Source organism: Megalops cyprinoides, chromosome 13 (genome assembly GCF_013368585.1).
Source record: "Megalops cyprinoides isolate fMegCyp1 chromosome 13, fMegCyp1.pri, whole genome shotgun sequence".
Taxonomy (NCBI): domain Eukaryota; kingdom Metazoa; phylum Chordata; class Actinopteri; order Elopiformes; family Megalopidae; genus Megalops; species Megalops cyprinoides.
In genome coordinates, this window is record NC_050595.1 from 33,677,150 (window position 1) to 33,695,665 (window position 18,516).

Consider the following 18,516-nt stretch of genomic DNA (forward strand, 5'->3'; position numbering starts at 1 on the left):
CTGTGATCTGGAGGGATTTATTTTCTTTTTAAAGAAGGAATGGTAATGCAAATGAGACAGGTTTCCTAAAGAACACCAAATTGAAATATTCTGTCATGTAATAATGTATGTTACATAATGTGGTTTCCCTAAGGATGTATATTTACCATCTTATTTGAGCTTAAACTACATCATCTTTGTAATACTATGACTGGACTATTTAACTGAGCAATTTACCTCACTGTACACTGCACCAGGAGCAGAGGCATTGTTGTGCACTATGTGGCATGGGCAACCTAGGATGAACACTGAAGGGTTTTCTCTCATCACCCATGTCTCCCATATTCACGCTGGCATTGTCCACAGAAAGAGCAATCCAATTCTGCCATGGTATACTGTGCCCTTTCAACACAGAGTCCATCTTGCTAAATATGGTTTCTGCAGTGCCACAGCCTTCTCCAGTTGTTATTCCCATATCCAGAAATCTATGGGCAACCCCATCAGTCTCCCAGATCTTGACAGTCAAAGGGTTCATCTTCTCCTTTCCTAAAGAACAAGGCACAAGCTGTACACAGTTAGACAAGAATTGAATCCATCATGGTTGTCATAAGTGCATTCAGCAGTGATTCAAAAGCAAAGTGTTAGTGTGGAAAGCATAGGTAATTTTGGTCTGACTTTAGACAGATACTGTATATATTGTTTTTCGCAAGCAATGCATGACTTGTCATTTTCTATGCCTATTCTATGTCGGATTGATTGGATGTTGGATTCCAGCACCATGTAAAAGTCTAATGTACTGAGGGAAAGAATGAAGAAGGTCACCTGTGTCATTGGACCCATCTGTTGACAGACTGAATGGTTTACTCCTCATGTTGCTCACCGGCTCATTCAGCAAATAAGGACTAATTGCCTTGTTGATGATGGCTGATGTTTTTGTTCTTGCAGAACAATATTTTTTGGCAATCCTAGAATCAGGAAAGCATTCTTTGAATAGTGGGCTGAGGTGGTCTGCAAAGGCTAACGGGATGTTGTGGCTGGCCATGGTCATTGCCACTTTAACCTCTGCCCTTTTAGCCTGTAAAAAAATGGATGAGTTTACATCTGAGGTAGAATATGTGCAAATGCATAGCCTAAGCACACTTATAAAGAGCTTGCATTCAAATTATCACCTGAGTGTCCAGATTCATCTCTTCAGCCTTTGAACAAACAAATCTATCTATGTTTTTGGTATTGTCCAGGATTTTTTGTTTTTTGATGTGACTCTCTCTGGTGATATGCCGCTGAACATCTGCCCTGCCTTGATGCTTGCATTCCAACTCATGCCGGCAGATTTCACACCAGAAGTGAAATTCTGTTGTGCCTGGTTTAATGAAAGGCCACTCTTTAGTCCAGGCATTGTTAAATTTGGAGTTGTATATAGCAGCCCCTGATTTTGCCTTTTTCCTCTCCCTGACTGTTTGCTCTGTGCTTGTATCTTTCTTCTCCTCCTCTGCTGTCACCTCCACCTCTTCCTCCACCACCACTTCTTCCTTGTCTTCCTCCACTCTTTCCTCTATCTAAAAGGTAGGCTAGGTTAGACTGACTCACTGCGTGCATGGAGACAAGAAAAGTATTACTTGCCCTAACTCTAGGGAAGACGGAAAATCAGCAAATTTCATAATGGTGGTGTGTTCTTTTTAATGAATAGGTAGTGTTTTTTTTTTTTTTTGCTAACAGAAACAACTGAAAATAACTATCTTACCTGAGGCTCTCCTTGATTCTTCTCCTCTCCATGTTCATTCTCCGTCTTTCTTTTGAAAAATTTCAGCAAGCTCATCTAACAAAAAGAAATTTTTATCATGAGCCTATTTTTATTGAGCAATTAGGTCGTCACTATCCAAATAGCCTAGTAGCTTCTACATAACGCACGTCAAACAACGCTTGAAACATAGTTTAGCATAGTTGAAAGTCTGTACTGTCTCGGCACACAATTAGACTGATTAGGCTAAGTCTGTACTGTCACGGCACACAATTTTATTAGATATTAGATTATTAGATTTGTTAGGCTATTTATCTGCTTACCTTAATGTCGTCCAAACTTTCCTACAGCGCATCTAATCAGTGGGCTCCGAACTCTCTGAAATTTTCACACGCAACTGACGCAAGTGATGCAAAGGTTTTCAATTAATATATATATATATATATATATATATATATATATATATATATATATATATATATATATATATATATTCGTTGAAAACCTTTGCATCACTTGCGTCAGTTTTCAACGAATATATATATATATATATATATATATATATATATATATATATATATATATATATATATATATTCGTTGAAAACCTTTGCATCACTTGCGTCAGTTGCGTGTGAAAATTTTTCTTACCTCACCTGAATGATTTTTTTAAAAGGGTTGAACAACTTCGAGGGCTGGTTTGGCCATGCTGCACTTCTCTAACTTCTCCAAGGTCACATACTCTGATACCGACCATCCTGTAATAACTCCCAAATGCCTGTAACCTTGAATCACCCCCCGGCCTTTCTTAAACTCATAGAATCATATTAAACCACACACAGAAAATCACAGCATATTAATAATAGTGCTTAATGTTTTTCAGTAGTTGTGCTTGCATTAGTAGTGCTCAAAAACATATTCCAGTTGTGCTTGTGTTTCAAAACATACTTCAGTAGTGCTCATGTTAATAGTAGTGCTCAAAACCATACATAATGCTCAAGTAGTGCTCAAAAAACATTTCTTCATCACACTGTATCAAGTTGATTACATTTTGTTTTGCAGGATCTACTGGATCATTGTAAAAGGATAACCACTGTTTTTCCCACATTGTAGTTTTAGCTTCCCATATCGTATTTTCACGTTAGTGACCATTCGTCAATGCGGTGGCACACCGTGTTCTTAGTGACGCCCCCTGTATTGTACTGTGAGATGGGTAAAGTGCAATAAAACCCTTGTAACATACGGTGGGACGGGTCAGGTGCAATATAATTACTGTGCTAGACTGTGAAACGGGTACAGTGCAATATAACTCTTTTATTATACGGTGGGACGGGTTAGGTGTAATATAATAAATTTTGGACACCTGAGCAAGGTAGTGGGTAGCACCTATAGCCCCTCTCTCTGTGAAGTTTTACATTGGTGTGCTGTGCAATATATTGATTGTATCTAGCGGCTGCTGTGTGGCGGTTGCCGTTTTTATTGCTTGCTGTGAATTTTTCTTTGTGTGCAGTGTAGTGGTGTTTTATCACCTTCTGATTTGTCTTGCGGGTAAGTGCAATGTATCCCACTCTTTGAAAGGTGTCAGTCCTTGCATTTTACTACCTCTGTTCCTGACTCACATGCTGGTTAGCTATATGTTGTGATAACAACTTGTTTTCTTACTGTAAATGATGAAACCTTAGTAACTGGTGTACAACCCTCTCTCTTGAAGCCACTGTTTTTATTGAACTGTGTGCAATAAACTGTTATTTTGGAACCTCAGCCTTTGCATTTATCCCCACCTGTGCAGACAGACATAGTTGTGTAGGGAACCCCGGCCGAGGCCTACATTTTACGGTCCTCCCACCCTAATAATAGGGAGTGGCGTAGTAGACTACATAAAGGTTCTGCCTAGTGTTATATGTGAGTAGCGCCACATTTGGCATAGTCGGCAGGATGGGATTGCAAAACTGAGGTATTTTTGTGTGCCCATGTATTTGGCATTGTTACACTTCTCAACCTCTGAACTACAATGTATGTCAGTGATAGGTGGGAAAAACAGTGGTTATTTGAAGATCAGCGAAGGATCCCTTTCCCCTCCAACGCAGCTGGACAACTGAGCTGTTAGTGAAGAGACAACCAATTATACATAATTGCAATTTTCCCAGTAAGGTCATCTGCCTGCATTATAATTTTCTCTTTTTTTGGGTTTGGGTTGATTCCCCCGAATTTAATTTCCTATGGATGGGTCTAATATGGAAGAACAATTTAGAACCTTAACTGAGCGTATTCAAGAATTACAGGCTGATAACAACCGGTTAAGGGCATTGGAGGGCACGAGTTATGGCCTATCTCTATCAGCTCATAGCCTTGCCCCAGAACATTACCTTTATATACCTTGTGAACAAACGTGTCCTAGGTTTTTGGCCAACCTCTCTGAGCCAGATTCATTAGTGGCGGAGGATTGGGTGGGGGCTCGTAGGTCCTTGGGAGTACGTCACCTGTCCCTAGCAGAACAGGCATTGTTTATATATGATCATCTAGATGGGGAGGCCAAGCTGGAAATTAAATTCCAGTCTACCACTGAAAGGAATGACCCTGAGCGTATTTTTGCCATACTGCTTGAAGTTTACGGGTGCTCTGTCATATATAGGGTTATAAAAGCAGTTTTTCCAGCGCAGACAGCTGGAAGGAGAATCAATTCAGGAGTACTCTCATGTATTATTGTCTCTAATGGAGAAGCTCAAACGCAGGAGTCCTTGTGGTGTTGCAAATCCTGACATTCTTGTGTGAGAACAGTTTATTGAGTATGTCAAGGACAGTATGCTTAAACTTAAACGGGAAATGAAGCTTAACCCTGATGCTTCTTTCCTAACCATTTGTAGTGTGGCGACCCGCTGGGTTGAGGAAGGTGAACATGTGGGTGGCCCAAGGGCCCGTGCCTACTCCTGTGACGCCCAGGTTCGAGTGATAGGTGAGTGTGATGTAAGCCAATGTGGCTGTATCAGTGAAGTCCAGCGATGAACTTTCCAAGTTAAAGGAGTGTTTTCATAAACAACAGGTGCAATTGGACGCCATTTTGAAACAGCTCGCATCATTGCACTCACCTGTCAGTCAGGAACGGGGCACCATTCCTCCATCAAGTAAACCTTATCGGTTTCAGCCTGATAGTACGCCTATATGTAGGCGGTGTGACCAACCTGGTAATATAGCTAGATTTTGTTGGGCAGAGCCAGGAGATGGGCAGGGACCCTCTAGGCAAATGGGAAGAGTTGCGGTTCAGGGTCAAGGAGCGGGTGTGTTTGTTAGTACATCGGACAAGCAGGAAATCTAGCCCCCTCTGGTGTTGGAAGCCAGATGCTATAATCGGGTACTGTTTGCTCAACTGTGTCCTCTAAGCATTTATCTAAGCTTATTGGAGCATGTCCCGTGGTTGAAGTTTGTATGAGGGGTGTTAATGTTCCTTGTTTTCTTGACAGAGGGTCAATGGTAACAACTATGTCAGAGGGTTTCTTTCGCAAGCACTTTCAGTCACAGGCTGCTGAGAGGCTTCAGGATTGTAGCTGGCTCCAACTTAAGGCCGCTAATGGTTTGGACATCCCTTACTTAGGGTACATGGAGGTTGATGTTCAGGTTTTGGGGAAGACACTGCCATGCATGGGAGTTTTAGTTGTGAAAGACTCCTCTGACCCCTTTACTAGAGATCAAAGGTCTAGTGTTCCTGGTCTACTTGGGATGAATATTATTAGTGGGTGTTACAAGGAATTGTTTCACCAACATGGGTCTGCTTTATTTCACTCTATTCCAGTGCAGATAGCCAGTGAAGCTTGGAAATGAGCCCTGTTTGAGTGTCATAAACTTGATTGCTTGCCACCCACAGGCTGTTTGGGCAGGGTCAGGGTTGTGGGGCGGATGTCCATCCGTATTCCGGCGGGGTCATTGAAAATGGTTCCGGTTTCATGTAATCAGACTTTCGGGTCCAGTCTTTGTGCGGCCTTATTTGAACCCCTCACTGGTAGGCTACCATTAGGGCTTTTAGTGTCTAGGGCCTTCCTTTCTATTAATCAGGGGGTCGCGGTAGTACCTGTTGTCAACGTTGAACTGCAGGATGTGTGGCTCCCACGGCGGACAGTATTAGGGGACTTGTTTATGGTGGAGTTGCAATCAAGTAGTCAATCTGTTACTTTTGAGGAGGTGGATCACCAGTTAGCATGCGTAGCCCATGTGCTGTCTCTCCAAGTAGCTGGTAGCCCCCTTGACTTGTCTGATGTCTCTTGGCTAACCCTTACCCCTTAACAAGATCAACAGGTTAGGGCCCTGCTGGTGAAGTGTAGCTCTGTATTCAGCAAGGGAGACAGGGATTTGGGATGTACTAATTTGGTGCAACATGAAATACCCCTGCTAGACACCACTCCCATTCGGCAACGGTATCGCCGCCTCCCCCCCTCTCAATATGAGTTGGTGAAAGCACATATTCAGGAGCTGGTAGAGCAGGGTGTGGTGCAGGTGAGTTGTAGCCCGTATTTGTCATCCATTGTTGTAGTCCAAAAGAAAGATGGTACCATTCGGCTTTGCGTAGATTATCGACAATTGAATTCTCGGATGAGAAAAGATGCATTTCCTCTGCCACGGATTGAGGAGTCCCTTGATGTCTTAGCGGGTGCCAAGTTGTTCTCCACATTAGATTTAGCCAGTGGCTATAATCAAGTTCTTATGGCAGAGGAGGATAAAGCAAAGACTGCCTTCTTGTACCCCGTTTGAGTTATTCGAATTTAACCGGATGCCTTTTGGGCTATGCAACGCACCTAGCACATTTCAACGATTGATTTTCCCCCCCCCCTGTTTTTGGGGATGAACGGTTTCAGTCATTGTTACTCTACCTCAATGATATTGTGATTTTCTTCCCTTCTTTCGAAATGCACCTTCAGCATCTCGAGATGCTGCTGAAGCCTTGCTAGCACCATAATCTAAAATTGAAACTAATGAAGTGTCACTTTTTTCAGCCAGAGGTTCAATATCTTGGCCACCTTATTTCTGCAGCGGGGGTGGCAACTGATCCGGAAAAGATAGGGGCCATAGCAGAATGGAAGTGTCCAAAGAGTGTTAGGGAGCTGCATTCCTTTTTGGGATTTGCTTCATACTACTGCCATTTTGTGGAGGGCTTTGCCAATCATGCAGCACCATTGCACAGGTTGGTGGGTGCTCCGCAAGGCAGCCAGAAGAAGCCTGGGGCCGGTAAGCTAGAGGATCATTGGAGCGAGGCGTGCAAAGTGGCTTTCCTCACCTTGAAGGAGCAGCTGGTGAGTGCCCCTGTGCTGGGGTATGTTGATTTTTCAAAACCCTTTTTTCCTGTAATTGATGCTAGTCATGCAGGCCGGGGGGCAGTACTGTCCCAAGATCAGGATGGAAAGAGGAGACCAGTAGCTTTCGCGAGTCGGGGTTTGCACCCAGCAGAATGGAATATGTCCAACTATAGTTCCATGAAGCTAGAATTGTTGGCTTTGAAGTGGGCTGTCACAGAGAAATTTAGAGAGTACTTGTTAGGGGCTAAATTCACTGTGTTTGCAGATAACAATCCCCTTAGCTTGGCAGTCTGCAAATAACTGGGAGCAGTGGAGCAACGTTGGGCTTCCCAACTGGCATTGTTTGATTTTGAAATCAAGTATTGCCCAGGGGCTATGAACCCTAATGCTGATGCCCTTTCTTGTCAAGTTAGATCTCCCACCCTTAGGATTGTACCCTACGTAGTCCCAGGGATCAAGATTCCAGCATGGGCTAAGGCATCCCCAGCTGGTACCCTAGTCACCGCCGCTACTTCCATGGTCGGTGCTTTTCCAGTGAGAGAGAAAGTTGATCTCCAAGCTTTACAGAAAATGGACCCAGTGATAGGCCCTTTTTTGCATTACAGGGGGAGAGGTCAACCACCTACAGCAGGGGAGCGCAAGGGGGAGTCGGAAGAAGTTTTGGAATTGGTAAGGCAGCGGCGGGAGTTGCGAGATTGTGATGGGGTCTTGTACCGCTTGATTTATCCACCAGATGGGGGGGGGGGGGTGAAGTCTTACAGTTAGTACTACCGAAATGCTTGCAGTCCGAAGTGCTTTCTGCGCTACATGACCATCAGGGTCACCAGGGTAGCGAGAGAACCACTTGTCTCATACGCCAGAGATGCTACTGGCCAAACCTGAGACGGGATGTGGAACGGTATTGCCAGGAGTGCAAGCGGTGTGTGCTGGCTAAGGCAGTTCAGCCCAAGGTCCGAACGTTCATGGGCAATTTGATGGCATCCAAACCTCTGGAAATTGTGGCAATCGACTTCAGGGTGTTGGAGCAAGCAAGCAATGGCCAAGAGAATGTGCTCATTGTAACTGATGTGTTCTCTAAGTTCACCCAGGCATATCCCACCCCAGACCACAAGGCGTGCACTGTAGCTCATGTTTTGACCGAGAAGTGGTTTTACATCTACGGTGTGCCGCACCTGATCCATTCCGATCAAGGGCGGAATTTTGAGGTGGAGCTACTGCAGGGTCTGTGTAAGTTGTATGGTGTTGAAAAGAGCCACACTACTCTGTACCATCCCCAAGGAAACGGACAGTGCGAGCGATTCAATCGCACCCTTCATGACCTCCTGCGGACCCTCCCCCCTGAGAAGAAGAAATGGTGGCCACAACACCTAGCCCAGATTCTTTTTGCCTATAACACCACCATCCACCAACCTACCAGTTATTACCTCTACGAGCTGATGTTTGGTCATAAGCCATTGTTGTGTTTGATGCTCTGCTGGGAGCTGTGGGAGAGGACATTTTTGAGGGTTCCGTGGATGATTGGGTGAGAGAGCACCAAGAGCATCTTAAGTTCACATATGCCACGCCTAAGAGGCAGTTGGATCCCGTGGCAGCCCATTGGGCCCTACAGCAGCCAGAGAAGACAACGACTCTACTTCTGGAAGGCACCATTGTCTACCGGAGGAATCACACCCGTGGTCAAAGTAAAATTCAGGATGTGTGGGACTCCACTAAGTATTGAGTAGTCAAGTGCCTGGATGAGGCAGGAAGAGTGTATACCATCCGCCCATTGGATAACTCCGAGCCTGAGAGAAACATTCACCGTACAGAGTTGCGGGTTATCCCAACGGTGCTAGCCCCTGGCTCTCTACCAAATAGCCATGCCCCTTCAGATCCCCTCCAGGTTTCTAGGGCACAGAACAAAAATGACAGTGAAGACAATGAAGATAATGTTACAGATCTGCTGTTGAGGAGGTCTCCTGGCCACCTCTGGGCATCTCAGCCAGGGCAAAGATCATGTCAGGAGACAAACCCCCAAGTAAGTTTGTCAGCAGAGGAAGGAGGGATCCGATGCTCCTCTCGGAAGAAGGCAGGTCAACATTTGAACCCTTATAACCTCCCACGGTCAGTAGTTACACCGCAAGGCAATAGACGATTTGGGTCTGCAGCTCACTCAGCAGTAAATATCATGCAGGCGCATTTGAACTGTTATTTTGGTATCTCAGCCTTTGCATTTATGCCCACCTGTGCAGACAGACATAGTTGTGTAGGGAACCCCGGCCGAGGCCTACATTTTACGGTCCTCCCACCCTTATAATAGGGAGTGGCGTAGTAGACTACCATAAAGGTTCTACCTAGTGTTATATATGCGCAGGGCCACACTGATGATATGCGCGAGTACGGTGTGGGAGAGATAGCTTGTAGGAGATAGGAGGGGATGGGGTCCAGGGGGCAGGTGGTGAGTCGATTGGAGAAGAGCAGCTTGGAGACATCAGCCTTAGAGATAGGGAAGAACATTAATAAGGGAAGAACAGTAATAGGGTGGACAGTAATATGTTGTGTTTGGGTGGAGAGGAGAATGTGTGGAATGGAGAACCAAATGCTGAGATCTTCCAGCTTTTCAGTACAAAAAGTGGCAAAGTCATCAGCAGTCAGAGAGGTGGTGGGTGGAGGCAGTGGAGGGCAGAGGTGGGAGGTGAATGTTGTGAACAGTTCATGGGTATCTGAAGTGCTATTGATCTTTCCCTGGTAGTAAGTGGCCTTGGCAATGGAGATGTTGGAGGAGAAAAAGGAGAGGAGAGATTGATACTTGCTCAGATCAGGATTTGCGCCATTTCCTGTCCTGAGGCTGAAGGTTGTCGCATGTGCTGGCCTGCAGGAAAGAGGACAGATGCTGTCAAGACAGGAGGTTAGGGTGGAGCACAGAGTGTCAACATCAAGTGAGGAAAAGTGGTTGGAATGGGGGGGGGGGGGGGGGGGGGGGGGGGGGGGGGGGCGGGGGCAGAGACCAGGGAGGAAAAGTGAGCGGATGAAAGGGAACAGAGGTTGCAGCAAAAAGAAACAAGAGGAGTAGAGGGTGGTGAACATGGAAGGAAATGCACAATAAACTGAATGAAGAAGTGATAACATATGTGTAGATGTGTGACAAGAAGGTTGTCTGTGATGCAGTTGCATGTCAGGATGAGGTCTAGCTGGTTCCCTGCTTTGTCAGTCACTGTCTGTCTTTATAACGTGTTACATCAATGAGAGCAAGCTTACACTGTAATACCACTGCTCCTTGGAACACCTCATTGTTTTTTTTTTTTTAAATGAATGTGTTTATCGGTTTTCACAATACAAGAACAAACAAGCAACACATATAAGAAGAAAAAAAAAACTCAGGCACATCTTGACATCTCATCAGGACTTCCTATATATATATAGGACACACACTCTGGGGTCCAAAATTATTTTGCTGCAGCATTAAGATTGCCCTTCACTGGAGATAAGGGGCCTAGCCCCAACCCTGAAAAACAGGTGTGGCCAAATAATTTTGTCCATATAGTGTATATTATATACACTAGGGTCCAAAATTATTGGGACACCTGGGCATTTTGTGGTTAAGTGTGGATGTGTCCATGCAGCTATTAGTTTTATCACTCGAACCTAATTTATGGTGCGGCGAAAACGGTTACATGTTTTGGCAACTATTAGCATTTTCAAAACATCTCTTTATGTGGTTGGCACACAATTGCCTGATGACTACCCTTATTTCTAACATTTTAATAATATGTATGACATTAATTCTGCCAAACAAACTGACAATTCCATGACATTAACTTAATTTTAAAAGGTACCTAAGGTACCTACTTACTAATTGAGTGCAGACAAGTGAACAAAAATGACTATCACTTCAATTAGGCCTGATTGAACATTGCCCTGCCCCCTAATTGAACACTCATACTGAAGCCTATATAAACCTAACAAGGTTGGAACATAGTCACAGAAGATGAAGCTCAAATTGACATTGACATAAATATGACTTTCCCAATGTCTGATGGAATATGCAGCAAAAATATTGTGGGTTTTCAGAAAAAAAAGTGTGTCCCAATAATTTTGGACCCCAGTGTCCATATATATATATGACTGGATGTACTAGGCATTTATAAATCAGGCTTATAAGGATCAGTGACTTTGCTGTTAAACTTGGGGTTTTAACGCAAATTTCATTACCAGGAGGAACTGCTGCAGCCTGTCTGTGCAGATCTTTCATCATGTCCAGCCTGAGATTGGAACTGACAGGCTATTCAGGCAGAGGTGTCACTGGATGCTCACACTGCTTGGACTCATAAGACTGGTGACCTCGGAACAGGAGTTGTCCTACTAGCGATGGCACTAGACTCAGGGAGGGAAGGTGGTCCTTGAGATAGCTCTTTGATTCTGAATTTGACTAAGTCTCAGAGTTCTATTTAATCCCTACATGACCACAAAATGGCATAACTCCCTATTTTTATTGAAAATCAAAAAAGAAAGTTCTGAATATCTCTTCACAGAGGGACCGTTATATAATCATAGGGATTGTGGTAATATTACTCCAAACATCAGAGCCAGATTTCAAGAGTTAAACAGTCAAGAGTTATCTACATTGGTCAGTTAGTAGAATAACTACACATCTGAAAAGATTAAACCAATCACAAAATATGGATGTTGGAAAAACATATAATCCTGTAGGTTTCCTCACTGGCTTGTCATGTGTGGCAGTGTATAGTGACTGAGTGGTTACAGGGAAAAGGCACACACCTGTGACCATACCCCTGTTATAGACGTTTTGAAGAGACAACCACCACACCAATGGGGAGTGCTTAACTCATTGATGATAAAATTCCAGCCTGTGTATCGTCTGTGTAGGTTTAAATGAGATTCTATGGTTATATGTGTTCTGTAAGGTATTGCTGTGATGTGGCAAAATGTATGATGTCCAGATAACAATATATCTGAAAGGTGGTGTGCTCCAGTCCAGGGCAACCTGTATATATACACTGTGTACATAATTATTATGAAAGTCCATATTCTAATGAAATAGCATCTCCAAGAGCATTCTTTTCAACTGAAATATGATATTAACCTCATTATTCACTCTGTGAAAGAGGGTGTGTCGTAAAGTGAGGAATGCCTTAAATTCAGGTGTGCATAATTATTAGGCAGCTTTTTGCTGCTGGGGACCTAACAGATGATGAAAGATCTATCACAGTTTTCAAATATTTTCGTGACTCCAAATCATCACTTTTCAAATCATTTTATATCTTGTGGAGTTGAAAGGCTCAATTGCTTCAGGGCCCATTTATAAAGCATATTTAAATGGCACAGATGTAATTTAATGACTCTTTCTTCTCTTTCTCAAGGAGTGAAGCTCAGAATCACCCCCAGACAGACAATGATAAAGGTGAGTTTAACTCCATGTCACAAGACAAGAAGCCCAACCGACCACTGATAAAGCCTGTCGTGAAACCACATCGTTTCAGCACACAATCAGCCTGCTATTTGGCCACACTCACTGTCAGTATCAAAACACGGCCAACAAGGAGCCCTTGGAGCACTGGAAGATACTCTTTTATAGTAACATTCAATGTTTTCACAATACTTAAGTTACCGGTTGCTCTTTGTAACTGTGCAGCGGGTGGGACTGCTGGCATGTATGGAGAATGTGGAGACTAATTGCCATGGTTCGCACAACTTTTGTTTCTTTCCTCCTGACCTTTGTTTGCTCCCATCTGTGCTGTACTAATCAATATACAGTAGATTAACAGAGGTACATCACTTTTAATCCTAGCTGTGGGCGTCTGATCTGCCTGCAAACCGGGACTCATTTCCTCACGTGGAGCGGGCTGGGAGACAAAAGAGTTCAGTCCATTCTCTCTGGTAACCTCTGTGGGAATCGCACCTTGCTGTGCATCTGAACTAATGTTAAATGTCGAGTGAACGGTGGCTCATAAGAAAATTGCACTGCTGACATAAAATGCAGTTGCGCTCCGTCCTATGGCTTTATCTAAAGTCCTGGATAAGAACCACGTTGCCGTAAAGCATCTTTATATGGACTGTCAAGCAGTTTAAATTTAAAACACATACGGCCATTAGACAACTATAGCTTAGTTAATTGTTTATTGGAGTCACCTGAGAAAGTGTGAAAGAATTTAGCTGGGAAGGTTGCACCATTGGATGAACAGTGATGAAATGGTCCCCTCACGTGGCTGATATGAGTAGAGCAACAATTATTATTGCATTTGATGAGTGTTCAATGTTTGGTATGATATTTTTCCCGTAGTTTTTCCCAGACGGCAGCATTGCATAGTGGTTAAGGAGCAGGACTTGTAACTTAAAGATTGCTGGTTCAATTCCCCACTGGGGCACTACTGCTGTACCTTTGGGCAAGGTACTTAACCCACAATTGCCTCAGTAAATATCCAGCTGTATAAATGGATAACATTGGAAAGAACTGTAACCTATGTAAGTTGCTCTGGGTAAGAGCATCTGCTAAATAATGTAATGTAACTTCAACTGAGAAGCCTACTTGTGTCAGGGCACAGGCAAGGACTCAGGTGCAGACCACGAGAGCTCCAGATTCCAAGTGGCTTTATTAAGGATGCAGGGCAGAATTGTAACAACAAAACAGGCAAGGTAGAGACCAGGCGGGCAGTCCAAACGCAGTCAGGAATCAAAGCCGGGGACAGGCAGGGTCAAACCAAGTAGTCAGGTAGATCAGGTGAAGGCAGGAGCAAGGTCGAAGCACAGGCAGGGTCGATTCGGGGAACAGTGATCAGGCAGAAAACACGGTGGGAACGAGACAGGTACAAAAACACTGCAACAAACTGGCAACAAAACAGAGACAAGCAGGGTAGATAGAGGGCTAGGCTAAGATGATGGGAAGCAGGTGTGCAGGCAGGCAGGTGGAGACGATCAGGTGGGCGGAGACAGGGCGGAGAGTGGGGCTGCAACACAAGGAAAACAATAAACAAAAGTACATGGGCCACAATGACAGATGGGGAGAACACAAAAACAATAGCTAGGGGGCCGGAGTACTGACAACTTTACATTTAGTTAAAGGGAACCAGGAGTTGTACTAAAAATGTTCTGTAAAAATGACCTCTTCCAATTATCAATTAAGATACTGTACTTGAGTCTTGAAATATATATTGTTTTTGCAAGCTAGCAAGGATTTGAAAAGTTAACCCAGGGAAAGGCTATAATCAGACATAAATATCACACACTGTCCATAATAAGACAGATTTATAAATGTCCCATACATCTCACCACTTTTCCTGGGTTTTAGTCATAGTCAATTTCATCCATTTCTTTTCTTCAGTGGTATGTGAAGGTTTACTTGTCTCTCTCTGTGCTGCAGGACCTGTGTGCTCGTGATGCAGAGGGCACGAAAAATGAGCTTGGTCAAGGCAAGAGACCAGCCACAGGGGGGCTGTCCAGCCAAATCACACCCATGCAGTTTCCAGCTTTCGACTGGCCACATCGGTCCTCCACCCTGGGTTCCCGGGAGCTGGATATCGGCCTTAACCAGGTCACCAAGCGCCAGAGGAAGCTGCTGCTGAAGAATCCCCCTGCTGCGCAGCCACTCAGCCCCTCTCTGCACAGCTGGTGGAGGCTCTCGAAGGTCCAAGAGGCACGCAAGAGGCTCATGAAGGAGGTGTGCGCAAAGTATAAGAGCAACATCAAGCAGACGGTAACGCTCCATCACGTGTCACGAATCTTTGTGGAGGACCGCTACAAGCTGTTATACTGTGAAGTGCCCAAGGTAGGCTGCTCCAACTGGAAGAGGGTGCTGATGGTGCTTGGGGGTGTAGCCTCATCCACTCATGAGATCAAGCATGACGCCGTGCACTACGGCAACCACCTCAAACGGCTAGACAGCTTCGACCGGCAGGGCATTGGCCAGCGGCTGCAGAGCTACACCAAAGTGCTCTTCGTGCGTGAGCCCCTGGAAAGGCTGGTGTCGGCCTACCGGGACAAGTTTGAGAACCCCAACTCCTACTACCACCCTGTGTTTGGGAAGCCTATCATCTCCAAATATCGTGCCAACGCCTCACAGGTGGCTCTCAGGACAGGCACTGGTGTGACCTTCAAGGAGTTCATGCAGTACCTCCTGGACGTGAATCGGCCAGTGGGCATGGACATCCACTGGGAGCACGTCAACCAGCTCTGCAGCCCCTGCCTACTGGACTATGACTTCATTGGGAAGTTTGAGGCCATTGAGGAGGAGGCCAATTTCCTCCTGCGGAAGACTGGTGCCCCAAGCAACCTCACCTTCCCCAGCTTCAAGGACAGGCACCCGCATGCCGTGCGCACCTCGGCCGAAATCACACAGCGCTACTTTGCACAGCTCAACGCCTTTGAGAGGCAGAGGGCCTATGACTTCTACTACATGGACTACCTGATGTTCAACTATTCCAAGCCTTTCAAAGATCTATACTGAGGCCTGCGACAGTATACTGGCAGTAGACTGGCCGGACTCACCATGTTCGCTTCACAGGCTTATCACAGATCAGATGCCACCCCCCCCAAAAGTTGTGTGGATTTTTTCACTTAATCTCTAAGAATGAAGAAATATCTACTTTATTAAAAGAACCTGTCAGATCACCCCCAACTGGATCTGTGTTACACATCAATCCAAAATGATTAGTAAAGATTTTTTATAGGAATACACCATATACATATCCCTGAAATCTTTAAAATTACAAAATTACTAAATGTTTTTTTTTATTTTATGATCTCCGTAAAAGTAGGCCAATGCTGTGGGGGGCAAGGCCAACCAAAAATGGCATTTTTCTAAAATGTCAGATATAGGTAGGCTTATGTAGGGTTTGGAAATGAGCTCTAACATCTCTACACCCACAGTGCGCAGAGTTTGATTGGCAGACCATTTTAGAAAAGAGCATGCTCTCAATATTTAAATTGTTCACTACCAGGCAGGCTGGTCCCTGTGTACTCGATTAGCACTTAGAAAACACCCTTGTGACACATAAGCCACTGCAATGTCACCAAACCTCCTACTTAAAAACGTAAAAAAAATTCAAAGGAATATATATATGTATGTATGTATGTATGTATATAGAGCAGTGGGTACCCTGGTGAGAGCAGGTTTTTCAAGACAGCTCAGACAAAACTCTCCTGGTGACTGTGCAACCCATTAATGTGCATTTGTGCAGTCCTCTTTCCTGAAAGATGTGTCGTGACTGAGTCATGACTGTTTCCTTATGTAAACCAGCAATAAATTTTAGATATATATATATATATATATATTATTTTTTTATTTTTTTTTTTCTATGTATTTGTATAATGGGTTACATCATAATCAAAGCTTTTATTGTGAAGTCCTTATGTTTTTATTAAGTCATTCATTGTTCAGTAATATTATGATGCATGTGCAGCAACCAGTCGCCTCTGGCCCTCTTGGGGGTTGCTGACTGGAAGACCTAAAATGAGACACATTTACTGGGCATGCTGGTTTACATAAGGAAACAGCCCTAACTCAGCTTGAGCTGTAGTACAGACCGGTACTCTCCTAGACCGAGGTCTACTGACACAGATTGAGTCCAGGTTCGACCTCACCACTATGTGAAAGCGCTATGTGGTTCACTTTCAAGAAAGAGGACCGCACGTCAATGGGTCCCACAGTCGCCAGGAGAGTTTTGTTTGAGCTGTTTTGAAAAAGCTGCTTTCACCAGGGTACCCACTGCTGTAGGCAGTTATCATGTTCAGAGAAAACTGTATCCTGAAAACCATTTTTCGCAAACCATGTTTGAATGTTGGAAACAAGTCCATCACAATAATACTACTAATGGAGACAACACGGCAGCAAGAGTTACAGGCCAGAGAAATTTAGCCCAATCAGTGGGATGCCCAACTCTCTATGTTAATGTACACAATTCCCTGCAGTCCTGAACATGATGGGAGGAGAGAAATCTAGCAGACTTCTCTCAAAATATTTAGAGGGCACAGTAACAGAAATGACCAAATGTGTTTTTGCTGTCCACTTGGTACACACGAAGGTTGGTTATATTTATGTCACCAATGATAAAAGAAACAATCCACATTGTACACGTCCCACTTAGTTTAATATATTTTTATCAAAGAATGCCTTTAACCTGTTAAAAATCATGTTATAGATTATTTTTATGTAGTGTTTTGGCTTTGCAGTTCCCAAATAATCAAATCTGTTGTCCTGAAGGTCTTACTGTCCTGAGTTTGCTGGTAGTTGCTCTGGCTCAATGATACAAGGTGAGTGTGACTGTAGTCTTGAAAATTAAACACACACTACTCCCCACTCCCCTGAAGTTCTTGGGCAATTAATGAATCTATGGGTACAATACAGACTTATTCAAATGTATACTGTAACAAGTGAATGTATAACTGTTTTATTGTCAGTGCACAAGCATACAGAAACATGAACTTGAACCCTTTGCCTTATTGTAAAATGCCGATTATCAGGTGTATATCAGGAAGACATTCTTCAGGTGGGTGATTTTATTTTTGCTGAGTGTATGAATAAATGTTTGCAATTGCCTTCAGCTTCTTTGTATGGCACACTGCTCTTTTCTTTTTCTTACCAATTCATCTCAAGGGTTTATGCAAAAAACTTTTGTCCCCTGCTGTGGTCAAACTTTACCCAAAAGCAGCAGAGTTATGGCATGGGAAGTGCAATGGGAACCGCAAACTTTGCATGCCTTCACAAGAGGATTTTTCAGCAGGGCTGCGTAATGAGGTTTGTAACAGCCTACACATGCAGTCTGTTTAGCATACTGTGGTTTTGACAAATTGGACATTGCATTGCTAACACAAGATACAATTAAAGCACTTGCATCAGACGAAAATATGTGCACCCAATCATAATTCTGTGGCTCATGCAGTTTCTTGCCTTGTAATTGGGGAAAAAGACTCTCAATCAAGTTACAAGAAGGAAAGGTCAGCTCCCCTGAGTCAGATATTTTAATTGATTTATATATATTTTGAATGATGATGTTCTTTATGAAGTACAAATTTGCATACCATCACAAAACCCTTTCTCACTATATATTTCCATCAAGATACGATTTCTTCCAGCCCATTTGCCTTTTGCAAAAAATTTTATCCAGCTTTCACTAAGATGCAGCTGAAGCGAGTATTACATGGTCTCACCATGGCATTGTGTCATTGTGTCAATAAAACTTCCTCTCAACACAGTGTCCCAACTGACAACAGCACATCAGCCTTGTTCTTACAATCATTGCAAGTCTAGCAATCTGAAAACTTCACAAGACCGTACCTTTACATATACACTATATGGACAAAAGTATTTGGCCACACCTGTTTTTCAGGGTTTGGGCTAGGCCCCTTATCTCCAGTGAAGGGCAATCTTAATGCTTCACCATACCGAGACATTTTGGACAATGCTATGCTTCCAACTCTGTGGCAACAGTTTGGGGAAGGCCCTTTTCTATTCCAACATGACTGTGCCCCAGTGAACAAAGCAAGGACTATAAAGACATGGTTTGATGAGTTCCGTGCGGAAGA

General features: G+C 43.9%; 1 protein-coding gene across 2 annotated transcripts; it reads left to right on the forward strand.

Annotated features, from left to right (window-relative positions):
- The first annotated feature begins 7,281 nt into the window (after positions 1-7,281).
- LOC118788109 (carbohydrate sulfotransferase 8-like) lies at positions 7,282-15,605 on the forward strand. 2 transcript variants are annotated; one of them, XM_036543983.1, is made up of 3 exons: positions 7,282-7,668; positions 12,360-12,400; positions 14,357-15,605. In XM_036543983.1, exons 2-3 carry the CDS (start codon positions 12,392-12,394, stop codon positions 15,437-15,439), a joined length of 1,092 nt encoding a protein of 363 aa, XP_036399876.1. In that variant the 5' UTR covers positions 7,282-7,668; positions 12,360-12,391; the 3' UTR covers positions 15,440-15,605. The 2 variants fall into 2 exon arrangements, with proteins under 2 accessions (XP_036399876.1, XP_036399875.1); XM_036543982.1 differs by lacking the exon at positions 7,282-7,668 and having other exon boundaries at positions 12,282-12,400.
- The last annotated feature ends 2,911 nt before the right edge of the window (positions 15,606-18,516 follow it).

What these genes read in the sequence shown, in the direction of transcription:
- LOC118788109 (XM_036543982.1), top strand. Translation starts at nt 12,335, where the DNA reads ATGACTCTTTCTTCTCTTTCTCAAGGAGTGAAGCTCAGAATCACCCCC. An exon ending in CCAGACAGACAATGATAAAG is followed by an intron (nt 12,401 to 14,356) that starts GTGAGTTTAACT and finishes TCTGTGCTGCAG; the next exon opens with GACCTGTGTGCTCGTGATGC.